Here is a 23,637-nt window from a genome sequence, read left to right on the forward strand (position 1 = left end):
TCTGGTGGAACTCTGAGGGACTGCATCACCAGGGCTCTGCTGTCCATCACAGACCTTTCAACGTGAGCTAAACACGTTTCAAGACAAAGGACTTCATCAGTGACTGAAAAGAACATTATGAAATTGATCAGAATTAAAGCTAGTACCTGTAGCTTCATTTCTTTTTCTTTCTCCTTGATCTGGATTATGTGCTTGGCTTGTGCAACAGGACTTTCCCACATACAATCAGACAGAAGGGAGAACAACCGATCGATAACCTGTTTGGGAAACATGATTGAAAAACATTTAATTCCAAATAGTCACAGGTAATTTTTAGACTGTATTTCCCACCCTGCAGATAACAGATAACAAAGCAACCAGGGGTTTGAAGCAGGCAACCGAATACAGTTTTCTCTTCTTTTTAAAAACACATCTCTGAAAACCTGTGATTCGGTGCAATCCAGGTCTGATGGAATGGCTATGGGGCCAGGAAAAATACCTCTGCCTTGTTTCCCTTTTACTAATTATTGGGGGGGGGCACTCCCTATACCCAACCCAAAGGCATAGTTCATACAAGCACTGAAGTGGAGAGAAAGTTGCTAATATCAATATGAAAGAAAATGTTAACACAATCATATATTAAGGAATGTGGCAGAAACAGTTCATCCTATAGCGTTTCTTTTCATGTGTTGAATGAAGGGCCACCAGTCCACCATAAAAGTCTCTTAGGCATTTGACCCTACAAAGGTTTTGCATCACTTTTCCAGAAAGTGCTATGTCCCAATTTACCTTATTCCATTGTTGTACATTTAAACCCTTTGGTTCTTTCCAATTTCTAGCTATCAATGTTTTTTCTGCCATTAACAAGCAACCTATTAAAAGTTTATTTAATAACCCTTGGGTTGTTTTAGGAGGGCTTTTTATTACAGGTTTTCCCAGTAATTTTGTTATTTCTACAAATATTTTATCCCAGAACTGGGCAACTTTGGCACAGTCCCACCACCCATGGAGGCTGTGAAGGAACTGTGAGCTGTACATCCAGGTGAGCATTCATTTTAGCTACTTCTGTAGGCATTAAGGATCATTTTGGTATTATTTTCAAATAACTGTATTTTAATCTAGCTAAAGTTGTTTTACTAGGACCTCTGGCCTTGTGACCTTAGGCAGCCACTGTCACTTAGAGGAGACCGTTGTATGCTGGGCAGATCAGTGATCACATTGTCAAAAAAGCAGCTTCATTATTTTTCAGGCTGTTGCTGAGGGCTGAGAAGTAACTTTTTAATATTAAATTATAATTTTTGATTATTAACAAAAAAGAAAATATTTCACCAATCAATCAACAATAATTCTGACATTATAAATCTCGACTTCCCTCCCCCTCTTTTTGTGGTCCTTAAAATTATTTTCATCTTTCCCTGCATATCCCAAATCGTTTCAATCTATTCTTTTTGTTATTATTATTATCATCTGTTATTACAATAGTTCAGCTAATGTCTTGATCTGTTTGCAATATGTTTGTAAATATTCAATAAACCATTTCCATTTCTTAATTTAAAAAATGTTATCTTGATTTCTTATTCTTTCCATAAGTTTTCCCATTTCTACATATTCCATTAGTTTCTGCAACCATTCTTCTCTTGTCGGGACTTTTTCTTCTTTCAATTTTGGGCAAATATTATTCTTGCAGCTATAGTTTCTATATTGTTTAGGTAGCTCTGATCCCATTATCCCCAAAAGAAAAAATTCTGGTTTTTAAACAAATGTTATTTTAAACATATTTTTCAGTTGATTATATATCATTTCCCAGTAAGCTTTAACCTTATTGCAATATGGAAATGGGTACCTTCTTTCTCTTTACATTTCCAACACTTATTTGACTGCTTTATACATTTTTGCCAATCTACTAGGTGTTAGGTAGCATCTATATAACATTTTCATATAGTTTTCTCTTATACCATAGCTTGCTGTAAATTTCATATCCATATGGGCTGAGAAGAAACCACAGTTTCTAAGATGCAAATGCCACCAAAATAGTCACTGCTGCAAACACAAAAACTTAACATTTTATAATATTGTAAAGTATGAAGACCTGAGCCATCTGGTCATCCTCCACACCCGATTCACAAGCAGGCAGCACAGCTTCCAGAACATGTAGCGCAAGCAGCCTGGTCCTCAAGTTGCCAACCAAAGGTACACCTAGAAATGGGATCCAGAAGGAAAGTTGGTACTACCAAGACATGCTAATAACATACCAAACAAAGTTAGTAATCAGTGATGTCTCTATAAAATGCTGTCAAATATCCAGAATACACAGGATAAAATGGGCCACCCACTTAAATACACAAAACATGTATAAAGAGTTTCTGTAATTATTCATTGAATGGACATGATGCAAGCTTGTATCTCCAAATGATAAACACACTCCCCACACATAAAAAACAAAGACCATAGGACCATACCTGAACAACATTTCTGAGAAGCTATGTTCAGGAGCACCTCTGTCCACTTTGGGGATGCCATTTTGGACTGAATGGCTTTTGAAGAAACCACCCTTCTAAGAAAGACTAAGAAATCACCTAGATGCAACTCTGCAGCATGCTGTTTACGAAGAGCCACTGTGGATTTAAAACAATAAAAATTATTATTGCAAAAAGGAAAGGGATTCATATTTTTAAAAGCCCTGATTTGTATATGCTCTGCCTGGAGAGTGCCTAGGAAAAGATAACCAGCTGTCTACCCTACCTTCTGCCAGCAGGTGTCATTGCTGTTTTGCACCCAAATGATTAATCCGCTGTGCTTTTATTGTCCACTGTCTTTAATTTTTTATTGCTTTTATATAAGGGCCCTGAAAGGTTTCTCAGCTGAAGAGCAGGGCAAAAGTATTTTTAAAATAGTAAAATAACAAATAATACACAACAAAGCAGCATCTTATCCTTTTCTTGTGCAACAAAATTCTGTGTGTATCTGAAGTGTGCATGCACACAAAAGCTCATACCAAGAACAAACTTAGTTGGTCTCTAAGGTGCTACTGGAAGGATTTTTTTAAAAACAAAATTCTTCTTACACTAATTTTATTTCTGCTCTCTTGGACCTGATTTAGATTTATTCCATTTCATGGGTGCCTTTTTCTGTACCAGAAGAGAAAAGTAAGCAATGATTGTTCAATAAGAAGCATCAATAGGGGCTGTGGATAAAGATTACAACAGAGGTGGGGAGACAAAATTCTCAGCAACACTTAAAAGTCCCACCATTTTCTATAGTGTCAAAATGTAAACAATGCCCCCCCCCCACTAATTCTGACACGGCTTGTGAAGACATTTTCATGTTTACATTGTCCACTCTCATTCGTTCTTTCTCAAATAAGATCATCTGCCCTCAAGTGATCTCATCTCACAGTAGTGTTGTTCTGTTCACATGATATCTCATCCACTGAGAACGTAGATTGTGCAATTTGGATTGTGTAATTTGTTAACCACCCTGAGATCTACGGATGAAGGGTGGAATAATGATGATGATGAAGATGATGATGATGATGATGATGAAACAAGTAGACCATATAATATTTATATTTACTTGAAGATTGGAGAAACTTAATCGTGGTTACCTTTTCTGTACTTCTAACAACTAGGGCAATATTGTCAACATAGGTCAAGCTGTCATCTTTTTTTGCCTCTGCCATTAGCATGCATGTACAAATCCCATTAACTGTTTACTGCAATATGTTTCCAGTGCATAAAACAAAAATATAGAAGTCCCTGAGAAATAATTGGGAGTGTGGGCTCTTTTCTACAGCACAAAGCATGAAAACAGAGAGTACATGCAGGTCCCACTATCCAAATACAATGCTTCTCAAGAAATTATTTGTTAGGTGAGTATTCACATAGCAATCTGATGATTTCCACTGTTTCCTTTGGGAACATTTCTAATCTGTGCTTTGTCTGATCTCACTTCCTCCCTACAAGGTTTCTGCCCAAAATGTCTGCTGCCAACCAGCAAAACACAAACAAGTAAGGAAGTGGGCAAACTCCAGTTGTTCAGATATCTGAATCAGCCATTCATGTAGTGACTTTTGGCTCTAGATTCCTTCTTCCCCTATCCCCTGCCCCAGGAATTCTCTTTTCTTTAAAAAACCAAACAAACAAACAAAAAGACAGAATGAGATTACCTCTGAAGTCTTTCTTCTCATTGTCTCCATTAGACTCTGCCTTTTTTTCTTCCTCCTCGCCATCTTCTTTTTCCTCAAATGACGCCATAAGCATTACACCAGCTTGTGATAACAGGTTTTTCAGCTGACTACACAGCAGATCCAGCAAAGACTGGACCACTTTGGGACTCAGTTTATCTGCATAAGTTCTGGGGGGTGGGAATGTAAAGATCAATTAGCAACTATGTGAAGGGGCTTGGCATTATTAGAACAGCTTTGAATTGGCAGAACACGGGAGGGTTTTGCAGAAAAAGAGACAGATCTGTTGGGGGGGGACAGATTTCATGTTCTTGTGCCTGAATGATCCTTGTTACAGACCGGCAAAATAGTAGCTGGGCCAATGGTTTTCCCGATGGGACAGAGAGGAAGGACTGTATTTTCAGTATGTTGTAAAGGGAGAAACCAAACAGCAAATGGGGAAGAGGGAGAGGGAGAGGTAGGGGTGTGTGTGCGTTTGTGATATAGATTTTAACAGGTAAATTATATTCAACTGGAGTCCATCTAAGTACAGCAAACAAATATTAACACATCGCACCAACAATTCAATATTAAAGTCCCAGTGCTACTTTCTGAAATATTTAACTGTACAAATTTATTCTAATTGTTGTTAAGGTAATGCTGAACTGAGACGAAAAGTGAGTTATAAATGCTCTAAATAAGTAAATAAAAACTGTTTCCCAACAAACTGAGGGTTTGATCATATCCAATTTACTACCAAGTTACACTGCAAGGACATAAAAGTGTTGATGAACTAGCTATGGGGAAAATACTGCTTTTAAAATATCTGGGAGAGTTGAGAAGATGAATGATCACTCAGAAAACAGACAGTTAATACTTACCCTGTGGTAATAGCTAGGATCTGAAGTAATCTAGTGCTGGCTACTTTTAAAGCTGTGCTGAGCTGGGAAATGCCACTTTTTGGCAAGAGCTGCAGGGGCTGACCAAGCATGGTGTCTGTTCCACATAACTGCGACAGGACATTTAACAAGCCGGTGGAAATGGCCAAGGAGACATCAACTGGCTGGTAGTGAACACTCAGGGCGAACACAGTTACCAACAGGAGACGCTGCTGTGCCTCTAATACACACATGTACACAAACACACACCAAAATATAAAGAAAATACTTAGAAACTGTGCCCATTTCAAGTCTGCTCAGGAATTGAAAAAAAAAATAGTAATACAAGGAACATTTGACTTGTTTTCTGTTGGCAGCAAAAAAAAACTTGCAAGATTGAATGCGATCCTCTTACCTATGTGGTGTTTATTTGCTTGGAGGGCTCTTTCCAAAGTTGCAGACAATTGCTGATAGATCTTGTGCACAGCCACTTGGATTTCAGTCTGGATATTTCTCTTAGCTGCCCTGATGCCATCCTATGGAAAAATCAAATACTGTGAAACCCATATGGACTGGTGTCATGCTACTTTTAAAGTTATTTACCATGTATAATTCAGGAACTTTTCCAATTTTATGAAAGGTTGCTGATGTGTAGCATTGGCCAACTACATTTAACTCCTTTCATGACTTGCCTACTACAGGAAACAACTGACTTTGCAATACACAGTTGTCAGCACAATGTGGTTCCTATCATACGGAATCTCACAACACGAATAAAATGCTGTATTTATAGGATATGCACATATTCTGCTTCCAGTTGTCTTCTACAGTGTCTATTTACATTAGTACACCCCATTCCAGACTTTAATCCACTATCATTCCCTCTATATCTGATAATCAGAAACTCTCCTTTATTGGAGGTTTTAAAACAGAGTTTGGATGGTCATCTATCAGGGATTCTTTAGCTGTGATTCCTGCACTGCAGGGGGTTGGACTAGATGACCCCTGAGGTGCCTCTTAACTCTACAATTCTATGATTCAAAGACCCTAAGTGCCACTGCTTGTGTGGCCAAAATGGCACCATCTATTTTGAATATATAAGCTATTATCAGGCTTGCAGTTTGACACCCACACACTAGGAAAAGAACCAAGGGACCCAAAACAATACAGCACAATGAGAAGTCTTCAGTTTTAGACATGGTCTGCTTTAAACTCAGTTGACAGAATTCCAACGTTTGGCCAAAGCATCCCTTACCTGATAATGATGCAAACGGATGCTCTCTCCTTTGGAGCCTGCATGTCCTACAGTACCCAAGCCAAAGCACCCAGCCAGGAACTGCAGCCTCACTGATGTGAGAAGCGAAGAGGACTGAAAGCCTGGGCCTTGCCGGCTTCCTATGGACAGAGTGCTGCCTTTTTCTTCCATCCCAGAAAGCAACACCAGGATCTGATGAAGTGCCTCCAGCCGCAGCTAAAAACAATGTTTAAAAATAGTTTGCATTTTACCCCTTGGAAGACAAAGTCTTTCAAGTGCATTGATACAAATACAGAGTATAGGTCTGTATGACCCCCACGTACAACAGGTGAAACTATTTTAGGAACAGAAGAACAATCAAGGAAAATAAAGGAAGAGATGTGGGGAGACACTTTGCTTGCACAGCCAAAATTGCTTTCCAAAAGCAACCCCTTCCTTCCTTCCTGGCTGCATATGCACAACCCCACATGGAATATGTGTGCATTAGGAATACCCATACAATCTGATTGACTGACTGCTATAGTCTGGCATGTTGCTCCTTTGATGCCCAAGCAGGAAGAGACAAACATGATGTGCTTGGGAGGTCACACCCACTTCCTCCAAGGCATGCAAGTGATGGCAGAGAGGCCATTACAGACTCATGCATCCTAGAACCTCCCTCTTGTTAAGTAACCTGAAATGATTGCCTCCCCACAAGTTACAGTTGGGCAAAGCATGTAAACTGAAAATTCAAACGCATCTTTCATTCTACAATTATTAACTGGAATATGGGTAATTACAATACACACCTCTGCCCTCTGTTGCTGCTGCTCCATTGCGATAATATAGGCCTGGGGACTCGTTGACATGCTTTCTTCAGGCTCCTTGAAGCCTGGAGAGCTTCCCACATCTCCGCTTACAAAGCTAATAACATTTTCAATCAGAGTATGAACTCCAACAGATTTTGTAAAATCAAAATCGGACTCCCCAAACAAACACATAGAGCTATACAGCCAATCTCTGTGCTTCAGTCGAGTCCATGAATCACTTAGTGCTTCAATTGGGCTGTGAACTGCTCCTAGAAACACACAACAGAACTTCATAAATTCCAATGCAGTGATTTTAAATAACACTGACAAGTAGTAGTGAATGGTCAGCTTTGCAACAGATGGTAAAAGGTATTCCTATCATCTCATGCACACAGTTAGCAAAGTATACTATTATTGAAGGAAGGTAACTTCAGCTATGTTTTTCTAGCAGTAAATCCTTAAGCAACATAAAGAAGAAAATTAAAGGCAGAAGCCACTCAAACCGCTGAAAGCTTATATACTGAATAAGATGGTAACACAAATAAAAGAAAACGGAGTGGTTGAGGGAAAAGAACAATCTGCCACAAAACAAACTGAGCACTCAATTTCTTCTTTAACATTCAATTGTAAAGCAAGGACTGTGACTGACCAGCGTTATTAAACTATTAAGGGCAAAGCAGGGGGATGATACATAGCTTGCTTTGAATGAAAACTTTACACAGGTACAGGAATGGGTAAAGGGCAAGTAAACTCACACAAACTATTTCTTTTCTGCCTTCCTTCCAAGCTGTTTTCTATTCGTTTGGTGTAATATAGCAAACCTCCTTTTGAAAGCATACCACCTGTGGAGAGTCCGATTTCAAGGACTCTCCCACACCCAAATTTCCAATGGGGCTGCAAGCAGTTTCTGGTCCCACCCAAATTGCTGCATATGTTGATCAGTTAACTCATTTGGTAGCAGTATGCAGCAGCAATGCAGGGTGTGCATAGCTACTGACTGTTCAGAGGAGGAGGAGGAGGAAGCACAGGGATAGTCAAACAGATGTCAAGAACCACTCCAATTATCAGATGGCAGCTATGCACACCCTGCATTGCTGCTGCATACTGCCACCAAATGAGTTAACTGCAAGGTTGCATGGAATTCTAATTAAAATGGAAACAGTGCCCATGAGGTAGTATTCTGTGCATTCAAAATTTGCTGCCTGTTGCACTGATCAGCTGAACTGCTGATAGGAAAAAGAGAAAAGCTTTGGTGTATTGGTGATTCCAAGGTCTGTAGCTTTTCTGTGGAAGCCCCCTTTTTAATGGATTGAATGTTCTAGATATACCTCCTCATTTCTGATGCTATCAAGAACCAATACAACCACACGCACCAAGGCAGCACCATCATCCAACAGATCCCTTTCTTTCTCTAGTTTGGTTTCTTTCTCAGAACACCTCTTGGTACACTAATCTATTGCATTCATGAAAATGTACACAAAAAACACTGTTTCACAAAGTTTAGTGTCTTTATTTAACTTAAAAATTCCTTCCAGTAGCACCTTAGAGACCAACTAAGTTTGTCCTTGGTAAGAGCTTTCGTGTGCATGCACACTTCTGAAGAAGTGTGCATGCACACGAAAACTCATACCAAGAACAAACTTAGTTGGTCTCTAAGGTGCTACTGGAAGGATTTTTTTGTTTTATTTTGTTTTGACTATGGCAGACCAACACGGCTACCTACCTGTAACTTTATTTAACTTGTGAGAATTGGCACAAAATGTAGCCAAATCAAGCTTCTGTCTTGAAAATATGGAAGCTTAAAAAAAATGAGGGGGTGGAGGGGGAATACCACCTTGGGTGTGAGTCCTGGAAAACTTGCTTGCTGTCTTGCAGACCTTTCCCCTTGGCCTGGGAAGGTGGGCACCTGACTGACTACAGTTACAAAAGCTGAGACTGCTGAACACACTCTTGGGCTGGGATATTGTTTGGAATTTTGTTGGGGAGATTGTTGATATTGGTTTTTTTTGTATCTTTATTTTAGGTTTTATTGTGATTTATGATGAAATTGTTCAGTTTGGTTCTGTATTTTTAAATGTTTTATTTATTGTTTATGACTACTTTTTCTATGTTTAATTATATGGTTTTTTCATGTTGTAAGCTGCCTTGAGCATGGTTTGAACTATGGATTATGTAAATAAAATCATGTATGTATGTACCACACATAAGTGTTCAATTCTCTAATAATAATTTGGTTATGTTATTGCTCAAAGTACATAACTGCTTCATATTTTTAAAGCCCATATTCTAATGAGTAACCAAAAACGCAATCTAAATGAAAAATCACTTAATATATTTAAATTGTGGGTTGGAATTACTTTCTCTAAAATCTCAAAATCAACTACAGATCTTCATGCAAATTTAAAATGAATTTCTTCATTAAGCCCTCCCCTTTAGATGGGATGTTGTATGATCAGCACTCTTCAGTTCTCCAATTTTATGATTATCCAAGTGCTTTGTGAAGCTCCCTGCCATTAAAATCAAAGAGGCTGCTACACAAAATGCAAGCATGTAAAATAATTTGTGGTTTTTAAAAGTTTTATTTAAAGTGATCAAAAAGAGTGTTATTGTGAAGTGACTCTAAAAGGACAAATGAAAGAGCTGGTGCATTTTTAAAAAGATGGTCTGAACACATCTAACAGGTATTCAAGGAACCCTGCATATGTGAGCAAAACAAAGCCACATACTAGCATGACCTACTCTTGGAAGCTTAAGCTCATCTGCAACAGCCAGCGTGCTGCAGTTGTTAGAGCAGTGGTAGACAACATGGTGGTCAGGGATAATGGGAGTTGTACTCCCAACAATATCTGGAGGGCACCATATTGCATAGCCCCACATTAGAAAGTTAGGCTAGGACATTTAAAACCCAGTTTCAAATCCCTACTAATCCATGACATTCACTGAGTGACCCTAGGCTACCTGTTACCTTTTAGTTTAATCCACCTTGGCGGGCTGTTCCAGGGATAAAGGGGCATGGAACAGAAATCATGTATATTGCCCTGCACTCCTTGGGGAAAGAGTGGGATTTTAAAAACAAAATAAATTACATGATTATCAGGGGGGGAGTTTTACTATTATGTTACTGTGTTTGCTTTGCCTGGATTTTTAAAACTTGTTTACTCCCATTTTAAGCCTTCTTCACTAGGCCCTTAACAGTTCAGTGGGGATTATCCTGTGTTTAAAAATGAGTTGTATACAGGACTAAAAGTGGAGCAACGAAAGATAAAAGTCAGAAAAGGAATGCTTCTTAATAGCAATTGCTAGAAACTATAGGAGGGGAGAGTGTTCTTGTGCTTGGGTGCTGCTTCTTGTTTGCTGCTGTGAGAACAGCATGCTGGGCTAGATTGGCCTGATCCAGCACCACATTTCTTATGTTCAGATGAAGTCCAGGTGTACAAGGCAAAAAAATCCCAAGGAACAGTATTTGACAAGTTTGGGATTGCAGAACAAGGTGGTGCAGCAGATAAGAGTATTAATGGTAGTATGGTCATACTTTTGGATTAAGTTAACAAGACTCAAGAAAGGTTGGGGGAAGCTGCCTGCTTTGGTTTAAACAAGCTATTGTATTACTTGTAAGTACAGTATATCAGCTCAAACCCTGTAGTTTGCCTTTCTCAGTATTAAACTGGCAGTGAGGTCCACTCTCTTGGGCAGCCTTCCCCAACCTAGTGCCTTCCAGAGGTTCTGGACTATAACTCCCATCAGTCCCAGCCAGCACAATGGTGCTGATGGGAGTTATAGTCCAGAACCTCTGGAAGGCACCCAGCTGATGAAGGCTGCTCTACGGTCACATACAGTAGACTTTCTGCAGCCCTTTCAGTGGAGATGCCAGCCAATGAACCTGGCTTCTGAAACATGCCAAGTACACGATTCATTGATCCTCTCAATGCTGATCCCCTGAATATGAACGGAAACATGCTAAATACATTCTTATAACTTGAATTTTTAGTGAGCGGTTATGCCTATGTCTACCTGCCAACATTAGATGGAACAGAAACCCCACTGTTTACTTGTCCTTATATGCCAGCTTCTAGTAATGAAATTTTCAAAATGAATGTGGAACAACTGCTACACATATTTTATGTTTTATAAAGTATGTAGGCAAGCTAGAGAGAGAAAATAAAATCACAACATGCCGTCATGTACTTGCTTGGAGCTCTTCTTTTTTCTGGGGCTCAACTGGCCAAAAAGGAGTAAACACACTACCACACAAGAATCAGAAGACAAAGAGAGACATTGGGTACAGAAGACAACATTCAATCTGCATTCTGTCCATACATGGAAAACAGCTTTAAGAGGGTGAAATGTTTGAGCAACATTCATGAATGTGCAGCTTCTCAAACTTCCTGCAGTGTAAGGAAGTGATGGGGTATTATTGCACCACTTCCTATCCCCTTGCCATGTGAATGCTTAAGAGGAGTTATGCAATCATTCATGAGGTGACTTCACACTTGAAAAATGGCAGTGTGTTCTAAAGACAGAGGGTCAGGCAGCAGGTTGAGCTTATCATATAAGGCAAGAGCTGCGCCAAGAAGATGCCTCTCCACAAGAGTAATTAAAACTAGGAGTAACTAAGAGCTGGAGGAGGAGGAACTTACTCATCCAGCCAAAGCCTGATGAAGGTTCAAGTCCCAAAGATACTTTCCAAGGAAAGCAGAGCAGGGAAAAGGGGAGCAGGCATGAGCACAGAACTGAAACAATTTTTTAACCAACCTCCCTGCTGATTCTTCCATCCTAGCTCTGTATTGTTTACACCCTATGGCAATGGTTCTCCAGATCTTCAGCCCTACCTAGAATAAATCACCCTTGCAACTTGTCCACTCTTTTGGGGCCAGAAGCAGGCAAATAGTGAAACTGCCTGCACTACATGGCATTTATTTGCTGGAGAAAGCTCTCATAGTTATTTACCTTCTATTACAGGTATGTCAAAGTGTGGGTTTTCATATTGTGTTCCAGAGTTATGGCAGACAAGATGCTCAAAAGGCATCTTACCTACCATTACCAGTATTCTCCTGCAACACAGAACTGCAGAGGCAACTTGACAACACTCTGGAGCACACAGATTCCAGGCAGCATGAACTGTGTGTATGTCCATAATTCCCTGCAGTATAGTGGGGCTCTGTAGCAGACCAATCAACACAGAAAGATTTTCTGAGGCTTAAAAGTTTCAAGATCACTACTCTAGAAAAACTGGCTTTTCTACACAAACTATTACCTCTCTTTCTATGGGATGATGCCAAGTCCAAATCCACATTTCGTCTTCCACTCTACAGTGAATAACAATAACAAAAAAGAGTGTTAGTTTTATGCCTTATTTATTACAATTATACAATGTCTACCACTGTACTCAAGTTTGTTCACGTTGGCTTTCCATTTGACACAACACAGAAGGGACAGGCTTGGAAGAGGAAAGTAAACAAAGGCAGATATCATAGGCTACTATATGGGGAAGTTCTGGGAAGGCATGAGCCAAATGATCACAGAGAGCCCTTCACTGTCTTGCCTCTCTCTGATACTGTGAGATGGAATTCCACCTAACCAGCAAACAGAAAGGCAACTCATTCATTTATAAGTTATATGCAGCAGCTTACTACCAGAGGAAACAATTCCAAATACCATATACTGAACATAAAACAAAGTGGGCACTTCCAAAAGACAACCACCTCTACACTTCTGGAGGCATTCTGTGCTGAACACATGTTTTTGCACAGGTCTCTCAAATTTGAAAATCATACCATGGGCCAGTTCTCACATAATCCTAGACCATGGCATGCTGCTAAGTGGATAAGCAAAGTGTTGGTCTCACATATTCCTGCTTCTCTTCTCCTACTCTTGCATAGCTGGAAGGGAGACTTCTGCTGAGTTCAGCATTACCTTTAAAGAATTTTGGTCCTAGCATTACATACAAACCAGGCATCCAATTTTAAAACAAATAAGTCAATTTACTTGACATTTGCTATTGAAACCTATGGTTTGAAGTCACTTTGTCATGAGACTGACCAGCTTGGGTTCATCATGCTGCCCCTTACACAACTTTAACACTGTCAAATATTCTTCTGTAATCTGTGGGATTGTCTACATTCTTGATTTGCCAAGTTCTTTTGAATGTCATGTCTTGTTTTCTCCCAACAATTTTTTAAGGTAAGCAAGGCAGTCCTTTGCACAATGTCATGAGTGGCTTTTCAAACTCCAAGGGAATTTTAAAGTCAACTTGTGATGAAACAAAGCAGAGAAAAGAGGGTTGAAATTAAGCAATGGCAATAATCTCACTGCATGTAAACTCCCCATGCCCCAACCTACCCATAAAGTCCCGAGCTGATGTGAAAGCAGACCCCACTGCAACACACTCACAATATTTCAAATGCATCTTCAGCAGCTGAACCAGCAAGAGTGACATTATGCAAAGCTTTAAAGTATTTCACCTACCAGTGAATAACCTTCTTCATCCGATTCAGGCTGAGATAAATCAGATTCACTCCGTGATTTCATCAGTTTGTAACTTGAACTAGAATGGACTGAGCGACTCTCTGCAGTAAGGCTTTCACTTCTGTTTCATGCAGATGCAAAAAAGAAAAGATAATAATTGAAGGTGATAAATGGTCTGGAAACCAAGCCTTATGAGGAAGGAACAGTTGAGGGAATTGGGTATGTTTAGCCTGGTAAAGAGGAGACAGAGGAGATATGGTAGCCATCTTCAGATATCTCAAGGGCTGTCCCATGGAAGGTGCAGCAAGCTTGTCTTCTGCTCCAAACCAATGGATTCAAGTTACAAGAAAGGAGATTCTGACTAAACATCTGACAGTGGAACAAACTCCTTGCAGGTTTTTAAGGAGAGGTTGCATGGTCATCTGTCATGGATGCTTTAGTTGAGATTCCTGCATAGCAGGGGGTTGGAATAGATGATCCTTGGGGTCCCTTCCAACTCTACAATTCTATGATTCCATAACAGCAGGCAAAGTACAGCTCCTAGGGATTAACATTATGCACAGGGAAGTCTGATGTGCCCATAGAATGCTCTCTCAAACAAGGACTTCCCCTTTCACCACAAATTTTAAGGACAACTCCATGCAGGTCAATTGTATGGAACTGACCCTGATGTTCTTTCCATGAGCTTTATTATATTTGTATTCCAGTTTTCTATATCAAAAGAAGCTAGCAACGAGATTATTTCACATAATTCCACAAAATCAGCTAAAAACTCACACAGCAACAACCAGTAACCAAATTCCTACTGAATCATTTTAGTCTTAAACATTCAACAGAGTAAGAGACAAAACCTGGCATATTCTACTCCCATCCCCTATCCCTTGGAGCTCATTGCACAAATTAGGCACTACCAAAGGAAAGGGCCTGACTCTAAGACCTGCCCAATGTACCACTAACTGCCCTGGAACAAACAGTAGGACCTTTGACGCCTATTGTTAGGATTTGGCAAGCTCACCCTACTTTAGCAGATTACTCAGGATCTACTCAGCAAGGTTTCAAGAGCTGCTGGCTGCTCTTGTGCACAGTTCATTAATCGCACCTGGTCATGAGTCCAATCCCTTCTGCGGTACCAGTTGATGGCTGTTGCAACTGCCCTTCCTCCCTTCGTTTCTGCAGCTCCTCAATAACGGGGCTGACTCCCAGAATTAGCAAAGCACACCTATGGATCACAGAGTTGCAGGCAGCTGTGTACACATCTTGTCCCTCTGGAAGGTCTCTGCTGACTCTGCGTTCTTGCTGGGACTGAGGGGCCTGGTCATCCATTCGAGCCCCTGCCCCACCATTTATTCTCTCTCGGTCTCGACTGCGAGCTACTTCACGGGCTGATAGGAAACATTGAAAGATTTCTGTAACATGCAACACAAAAACAAAGGTCTTAACTTCTAGGCAGAGCTAAAGGGCTGTAAAAATTATTCAGGTGACTTTTTTCATCACAGATAAAACTCCTGTTGAAGGCCCCAATCATTTCAATGGGACTCTCTCTGAACAAGCTTCTGTGGAATCTTTTCCGAACTTTACTTACTGCCAGCTGTCATAACTTCATGCTCCCTTTCTTCCTCTTCCTCTTCTTGTTCTGGGTGCCCCTCTTCTCTTTCTCTTTCTGCCTGCTCTTCCATCTCTGCTTCTTCATCAATGGTCCGAGTAAAGGGGTGCTCTTGGGCATCAATGTCCGAAGAGTCTGGGTTTTCTGACATCTGGCATAGGGGAAGGGAGAGGGTAAGGTTCAAAGACATGAAGAATTCATTGCTTAATAAGAAGTATGTTCTTAAATCAAACCAGGGGCGAGGTTCCTCAGGTCTGGGGGCCAAATGCAGCCTTCTCTCTACCTGGTCCCTAGGATTCTTCCTTAAGTCACACACCCTGCTTTGGCAGGAGCAGAAGAACAGAAAAAGATCCTTGATCAATGAAATCAGGAAAGTTCAACTAGTCCAGCAACCTCCTTCTTAAGAACAAGCAAGAAAGGAAAGCAGGCAAGAAAAGCCTCCCTGGCTTAGAGCTAGAAGATCCCTTTTCCTCCTCCTCAAAGCAGTTTGACCAGGAAGCAGAGAAGGTCTCCTGAGTCCAGTTAAAGGAAGGAACAGCTACCAACATATGCCTTATAAATCACTACCCCACAATTCAAAGCAGTAGGCAAATTATTTTAAAAACACAGCTTTATTTGCGGTCCATAGAACCCACCCACCCCCCAAAAGTGAAACATTCTGTAAAACAAAGGAATGTTTGGTTAAAACAAAAAACAAAGCCCTAGTGTCAGGGAACTGTCCCCGGCTCCGCGCAGGGTGGTGGAAGGGCTCTTGGGAGGCTACAGAGAGCCCAGGTCCCACCTGACCAGCAGCACCTCCTCTTCCAGCGGAGGTGGCAGCAATGTCTCCAGCAGGGAGGGGCAGGCAGTTTTGGGTCTTGAGAACAGAGGCTCTGGGGATGTTGGAGAGACCCAGCACTCCCCTCGCTCAGCGGGCGAGAAGGGAGACATGCCATCTCCGGCAATCCAAGTGTGCAGAGAGGTGAAACGTAAGGAGGGGAGGTGGAGATTTGGGATACCGAAACTCTTATGTTGGGGTCGCAGCTGGAAAGGGCCACTCCCGGATTCTGCGAGTGACTGATACAGACATGAACTTATAGCTCTGCACTGTAAATAGCATGCACAATAAACCTGTTAAAAGACGGTTTGGAGTCTTGCCTGGTTACCATCCAGCAGACCCTACACCTAGCTAAAGAGAAAACAGAACCAAGCAAAAATTTGAAACTGAAATAAATATACTGGGCACATCTAAATAGGATTGAAAGTGAGCAAAACTGTAGACAAAGGCTCACATAATGGTTGGCCTCAAAAAAAATAATCAACTATGCAGTCTCTCATGCTAAAGCAATTTCCCTGCACTACATAAGAAAGAGGAGCAGAAGAGCCAGTCTTTAGTCTTACCCATCTATCCCTTGAAGATGACCTAGTCTGAATAAGTTCCATATTCTTGCAAGCAAGCAAACGACTCCGCACTTTATACACACACCGATATACTTCTACTAAGGCTTTGCCAGGCTGATACCTAAAAGACACAAAAGTTACATAAGGCTAAGAGGACAGGAAATCTCTCTAACTCAAGGGGGAAAGGTCTCAAAATGCTTTTTGGGTACTTGCCTGCTCTCACCACTTGCTTGACTAAGCAAATTTGTATGTTTCAGGAGGGCAGCAAGAACAAATCTAGACACAGTATCCAAAAGCGACTCACTACTCAGGGTGGCACTATCCCAATCTGAAGAGGTAGGGGAAAAGGAACTGATCAGTTTCCTGAAATATTCAGTTAAAACAGCATCAAATTATTCAGCCATATTTCAATAATTCAGCCTGCATTTTTGCCCTAAACCAGGAGTAGGGAATCTTTTTCACCCCAAGGGCTGCATTCCCTCAATGGAAAACCTTCTGGAGATGCATGCCAGTGGTGGGCGGAGCCAGAGGTAAGAGTGGGCCCTAAATTCACTTGAAGCTCTGCTGTCTTGCCAGTGGGAAGTTCCTATTTTCATTTTGCAATAGCCATGTAGCATGATCAGTGAGCAGAGCTTGCTAAAAGCCTCAATAAGGACTTCATGCTCTGACACTGGGCAGTATTCACCCCATTCCTACACCCCACTGGGCTATCAAATTGGGATGGATTTTTCAGAGTAATGGCAGGTACACTTTATTGCCATGAGGTGTGGTCAGCAGGCAGAAGGTTATGTAGTTCTATGCTAGTCGCTATTTATTATGTGTCTAAAACTGCTTTAAACAGTATGGTTGTGCCAGCAGATGTCCAATGTACAGTTATTTTAATAAGCAAGTTGACTACAATAGAAATGCAACTAATTTCAGAAAATACAAATCCTTCCTAAACTAAAATGGCCATGACAAAGTGGTTTCTCAAATGGCGTGCCCCAAGAACTTCACTGATATTTTAAGAGTTCTAAGTGGATCCACACCCTGGTTTGTTTTTTTAACTAAACAAATAATGAAAGAGCCCCTCCTCCAAAATGAACAAAGATAAGCGTAATTATTGTCACGGTGGGAGGTAGCTCTTTTGCTTCCAAGAACTTACCTTTACTGACTGCATAGTCCTGCATGCTGACCCAGAGGCTACGAGCAGGCTCCTTTGCACACCCCAAAGCCAAATCCACAAAGACAGAGATTTCTGGGCAAAGCTTGTAATCAAATGGCTTTTGTTCTTCATTTCCAGAAAGAGCTACCTCTAACAAGGAACTCATGGACTTGTCTAAAATGAGATGAAAAGTCATGTCATTATTTATCTATTTAGGTACTTGCAAGTGGGGCCTGAATCAAAAGGGTTCCAACAAGCCAGCCATGCTGTTTTCCATTCTACTGCCACCCACCCACCCCACACATATACATCTCCCACCAACCCAAATACACCAAGCATTACATGGCCAGTGAGCATGCTCAGTCCTCAGGAGGTCATTCTGAGGGTTCCCCTCACTTTTTTTCCTGAAGCCTTTTTTGTACTTTCCCCAAGGATATCTCCTCTCGTGTGTGGATGGTGTTTTGGCTCCACAATGAACTGTACTCAGAGAATGCTATTAGTGTAGATCAGCCTTTGCCTACCTGGTGCCCTCCTAATCTTCTGGACTCCAGCAAGCATGGCCATATTGTGCTGGGCTGACAGGAGCATGGCTGTGCTGGCTGGGGCTGATGGGAGCTGCAGCCCAAAACATCTGGAGGGCACTAGATTGGCAAATGATGTCTTTTCAATGCAAAAAGTATTTGTACAGCAGCAAACAATACTACTAAGAAAGTATAAATGCAGTTTGAAAACCAGTAAAAAAATCAATTCAAACAACAAAATAAAAACAGCAGTGCACAGTGCAATTAAACAAAGCAACTGATAAATTTTCCTAAAAACGAATACACACTTTTTTTCTTTTGAAGGAAGGAGTGGGTCTGGCAAATCTCCCACAAATATGGGGCCATAACTGAGAAAGTTCTGTCTCTGGTTCTCATCTACTGGAATGTCATTAATGACAGGGCAGGGAGAAGCACACCAGTGACAATCTCAAGATTGGGGTAGGTTTGTGTATAGCCCCTAAGATAATCTGGTCTTAACCATTTATACAGCACCATCAATGTGCTTGCCACTTTAGAGAGCACAAGACAACAGTTCCATGTCCTGTGAATCTTACAATCCAGAATTCAACATAGAGGAAAGGAAGGGATGGAGATAGAGTTAAACAAGAGAAAGGGACTTCCGGCGGCGACGCCATCGCCGGGTGGTCGAAGGCTGCTTCGGGTCTGAAGCGCCTTGTCCATCCCGGGGGTTAGGAGCCGCGCTACCGCAGCGCGCGGCTCCGGTTGGGGTGCGGGAAGAGCGTCCCGCACCCTGGGCTCCCCGGCTGCGCCCGCGGAGGCTCCGAACCCTTCCCCTGCCCCCCTGTAAAGGGGGAGTGGGGGTGAAGGGACAACGGAGCCGGGCTTACGGGGATATGCCCCAACCGGGATGCAAATGCGGCGGCAAAGCCCGCGGTGAGCGTCTAAGTTCTACCTGTGAAGAATGGAGCTAAAGGAACCCGGTGGTCGTGAGTAAATAATCTTGGCAGAAATCGTGTTTTTGGAACGATCCGGGGGGAAGGAGAAAGGCAGCCTGCCTCCCTCCCTTCGAGCCTAAGAAATTAACCAATTTGAGGGATTGCTGCCACAGAACTGGTTATAAAGTATCTAAAATCGATACATGAGACTGGCAAACTTTTTTCTTGGGAAGCTAACTAGCGGAAAATATCTCTATTTAAAGTTGCGGTGTTTGCGCTCCAGCTTAGGAAAATGGCGACGAACAAAGAGACAGGAGAAGAAATATGATACCCACTTCCTCCTCCTCTGCCAGTATGCTGGGTTTCGTCCTTGAACTGGTATTGAACTCTGGACTAACAGATGAACAAAGGCTCACTGCCTTGAAGGTGGAACTAATTTACAGAAAAGTCAAAGTCTTGTGTGGGGGTCTGAAATGGAACCAACTGCCCACAGAGGAGGCTAACAAAACTTTTGACACTTTGGAAGAAAATCTTGTCAAAGAGCTGAGAGGATGGATGGAAAGATGGGAAGAAATGAATGAGCTACTTCGGAGAAGAAATTCGCTTGTTGGGGGTGGCAGCCCCAAGGCGATGTCAAGATTTGCTATATCCAGTCCCCGAGGTGTGAGCTCGGGGGCCAGGGACAGAGAATTAAGGTATTTACAAGAAGAAAAGGAATGCTACAAAGAACCGGAGAAGCTGAGAGAGGGAGAGTTGGATACCTCGGAGCTCGTGGCAAGGAGAGATTTGGACTGTGCCTGGATCTGTGGACGTTGGGAGAGGGAAGTTGCATGGAAGTTCAGTGCTGATGCCATCAGGAGAAGAAGAATGGACAGAGGGGGTGTGGGGTGAAGTATTAAGTAAAATCTAAAGCAATCTGTTATGGTATTTTGAAATCGGAGGGTGAACACTGTCAACAATAGTTTGTTTTATTATTTGTTTGAACATGAAAAGAGATATTTCAAGTTTTTATGTTATTAGCAGCAGTTCAAAGGATAGAAGAGATAGATTTGATGAGGATGATCTGTGAGGATTTATGAGGATGTAGTATAAATGAAGTCATTTTAAGTGGTTTAAGTTTATAGATTAAGACGATTAAGACTAAGATGAAGATTAAGATGAATGTTTTACTTTATATATATAATTAAGTTTAATTTTTTAAATGAAGAGGTTAAAAAGTAGATTATGGATACAAACTCGAAGGTGAAAAGGCAGGGGAAGTCAACTGTCAAGATTGGAAAAAGAAATTTTTTTTTTGAGATGTCTAATTAAGAAGAAAAATCATGGCAATTTTTGTATTAGATGTGTAATTGTATTTGTTTTGTATGTGTATAATGTAGGTGTGGTTAAGGTTGTATGTTGTTATAAGTAAAAATGTCAATAAATTCTTATAAAAAAAAAAAAAAGAGTTAAACAAGAGAAAGAACGGGCATTTATATTGCAGTCACATATACTTCAACACAGTTACAGTAGAACATGGTGGGAAAAGAGACAATACCGAAGTATCCTTTTAAAAAGTGGGTTTGGAGGAGGAATTTGAAGAAAATCAACTAAGTGGCACTGTGCTGGTGTTCCAAGAGGAAATTTTAAGCATATGTGCAGCAAAGAAAGACAGCTTTTAAAAACTTCACCCCATTTAGAAGAAAGTCATTGTTGGGCACAAATGCCAAGTGACTGCACTACTCCCAATATGAGAATGACATCTTCCCACTTGCTCAGTCTAGACTGAGAAAGGAAAAGAGAAAAGCACACCCAAAGTTTGAAATTTTGCAAGCCCATCACTTTCTCACCCACTGAGCCATGCCTCTCGTGCGGAACTCTCTCTAAAGCCCTGTCTTTTGGGATCCTCTTGTGAGACTCTCAGATACATCTGGCTGCCCACTCTGAAGAGACAGGATGCTGAACTAGATGGACTTTTGGACTGAGTCAGCAAGATAATTATTCTAACAAAGCACATTGCTGCATCCACACGTGTGCCCACTTATTCACACATCAATAAAGCAGTTGAAGAGATTACCTAACTGGGGAATGTCCATTTCAACTCCATCACTAAACAGTGGTGTTTTCAACCAATAAGCAGTATCTTGCTCTTCTGGTGACACAGGTGATCCTTGAAGCATTCCACCAAGACAGCGTCCAATAAGCAGAGCCACGGTTCTCTCAAGGTCAACTAGCCACACCCATGACTGTGCAGGCTGTGGTAAGGGCACCCCAGCTGGATCAACCAGTTCAGGTCCACCTAGAAATATTAATAGCTGAAATATTAATAGTCATTTTTTTCCTGAGCTAACATGTTTTGATAGAAAATGCAAGCACACCCACCCATCCTGTGATCTGTACTGAGCATGCAAGTTCCAACATCTACACAAGCTCCCAAAACAAATTCCTCACCCATTTCAGTGGCAGGAACCAACCCATGGATGTATTCATTCACATACAGTTACCTCCACTGAACTGAATGAAGATCAGGATGAAAAACATTTGAAGGCACTTGACCTAAATTGAAGAATTCATTTCAGAGAAAACTCTTCAACAAGGGAGGACCCCCTTGGGGATTTACACTCAGTGCAATTACCTTAGTAATGTTTGAAGTGGTTAAAAATACTCCTTAAAAGGTCTACAGCAAAATGTACCAGGGGTCTGATTAGGAAAAAACAAGGCTAATTCCCAAGGGGCTGGTGCTCACGTTAATAAAGGTGGTAGGTATAGCATCAGCAGTTAGCCAACTGGGCCTCCAAATTACTTTTTAGGCATCACAGAAGTCCTAGAGCAGAACCTCTGTGAAAGCATACTGTGAAACTGCTATCCTTTCTCTGTACTCACAAGTAACTGGTACACCAGAACTAGGAGGTGATGCTGTTTCTAGTAAGAAATATTGGGGGGGGGGGGAGTGGGCACATAAACCAAGGTAAGTTCAGGTGAACAACACATTTTACCCAAAATTCATAAAGCATATTTGCATTCGACAATTCCTATCTTTCAGAAGGCAGAAGTACTGCACTGAATGCCTTACCATGAAGAGGCCACTGTAACTCCTGATCTTCTAAAAGAACAGCAGCTGGCAACAGTCTGTTAAGGCGATCCAGAGGTGGCAACAGATCCAGCAGATAGCTTAATAAAGGTCGGGCTACTGATACAGGCAGTAAGAGCAAGGAATTGACAATCTGGCAAAGCATGCTTCCGGCTGCAGAGACATAAACTACATCTGCAATGGAGGGAGAAATGATAACTTCATTAATAAATTCCAAAAGGGTAACCATGGTTGGATTTTTCAACAGCAGCAAATGATGTGGCATCTTAAAGACTAACAACTGTATTGCAATATTAAATTTTGTTGAGATTCTTACTGTTATTTGTCACCCTGCTCTGTGGCAAAGGGATAATGAGGGTCTCCAAAACTGAATGTAGTTCCCAAACAAGGGTAGGATGATGGAGCCATTTTAGTTTATACTGAATTGACAGGCTATATATATCCTGCCCATTCACTGTGGCCAGCAGGAAACACTCTTCTGTGTTCCCCACTGCACCACAATCTGAGGCGCTGTTGGTGGGAATGAGGGCAAGGGTTTTTCTACAGCAGTGTCAGAATGTGGAACTTCCTACCAGAGAAATTCACCTCTTCCCCTCCTGGATAGTCTTAAGTCAACCCATAAAGATCTTTGGGCTTGACCATTGCCCCCCCTTTGGTGTGCACCCCCTATTCTGGTTTATTCACTGCTGCTTTTTTCTGTTGCATTTTTACTAGATTTAGGGTAACTGTTTAACTTGCATTTATGATGGAAGGCACCTAGAGAACTCCCAAAAAGGAGTGGAAAGGTGAGGAAGAGTCTTGAAAGACATGTGCTGTTTTGTTGTATTTCCTTCTAAGAGTTGATACCTAAATTCTCAGATTGCAAAGACATCTAAATATACCAGTACAGTGGACGCTCAGGTTGCGAACGCGATCCGTGTGGGAGGCGCGTTCACAACCCGTGCCACTGTGTCCACACACATGTGTGACGCAATTTGGCGTTTCCGGGTTCGGCGCGTTCATATCCTAAAAACGCACAACCCACAGTGAACGCAACCCAAGGTATGACTTTACAAGATCTGGCAAAAGAAGAGACAACTGGCAAAAAAAACCTGAGCAGCAAATGGACTCATTTAAAAAACAAACTTGTTCAGTTCTACTGTTCACATTCCTTATATTACATGATCTAATAAGTAACACACACCTCTTAGTTTTTCCCCAACACTACCATTCCAAGAACTCTCCTTCAGCAAAGTAGCAGAGCGGGAATAGATATCTGTAGCATGAGGCAGTAGAAGTTGAAGGTGCTTGTGCAGGAGCGACACACTACTTGAATTCTGGGAACAAAAGAAACATTCTAAATATGTTTTACAAATGGAAACCTGCACCAATATGTTGCAGCATGGAGTTTAGGGTTCAACCCAACTAGCTATGGCCCTACTCCTGGAGACTCCATTCCATTACTTTGCCTCCCACACAATTTCTCCATTTTCCCC

General features: G+C 41.4%; 1 protein-coding gene across 11 annotated transcripts in view; it reads right to left on the minus strand.

Annotated features, from left to right (window-relative positions):
- HERC1 (HECT and RLD domain containing E3 ubiquitin protein ligase family member 1) overlaps positions 1-23,637 on the minus strand; it is a 107,803-nt gene that overhangs the window by 52,492 nt on the left and 31,674 nt on the right. For 10 of the 11 annotated variants that reach the window (XM_033167923.1, XM_033167928.1, XM_033167925.1 and 7 more), the window contains exons 16-33: positions 23,346-23,478; positions 22,145-22,336; positions 21,149-21,370; positions 17,655-17,828; positions 16,724-16,838; positions 16,511-16,631; positions 15,110-15,281; positions 14,627-14,933; positions 13,528-13,648; positions 12,317-12,368; positions 7,063-7,331; positions 6,275-6,490; positions 5,435-5,555; positions 5,023-5,260; positions 4,145-4,332; positions 2,439-2,594; positions 2,069-2,175; positions 147-257 (exon numbers count right to left, since the gene is read on the minus strand). In XM_033167923.1, coding sequence (XP_033023814.1) covers positions 147-257; positions 2,069-2,175; positions 2,439-2,594; positions 4,145-4,332; positions 5,023-5,260; positions 5,435-5,555; positions 6,275-6,490; positions 7,063-7,331; positions 12,317-12,368; positions 13,528-13,648; positions 14,627-14,933; positions 15,110-15,281; positions 16,511-16,631; positions 16,724-16,838; positions 17,655-17,828; positions 21,149-21,370; positions 22,145-22,336; positions 23,346-23,478 — 3,015 coding nt within the window. The remainder of the gene's footprint in view (positions 1-146; positions 258-2,068; positions 2,176-2,438; positions 2,595-4,144; positions 4,333-5,022; positions 5,261-5,434; positions 5,556-6,274; positions 6,491-7,062; positions 7,332-12,316; positions 12,369-13,527; positions 13,649-14,626; positions 14,934-15,109; positions 15,282-16,510; positions 16,632-16,723; positions 16,839-17,654; positions 17,829-21,148; positions 21,371-22,144; positions 22,337-23,345; positions 23,479-23,637) is intronic. The other variant, XM_033167929.1, reaches the window with a different exon arrangement.

Source organism: Lacerta agilis, chromosome 13 (assembly GCF_009819535.1).
Source record: "Lacerta agilis isolate rLacAgi1 chromosome 13, rLacAgi1.pri, whole genome shotgun sequence".
Lineage (NCBI taxonomy): Eukaryota > Metazoa > Chordata > Lepidosauria > Squamata > Lacertidae > Lacerta > Lacerta agilis.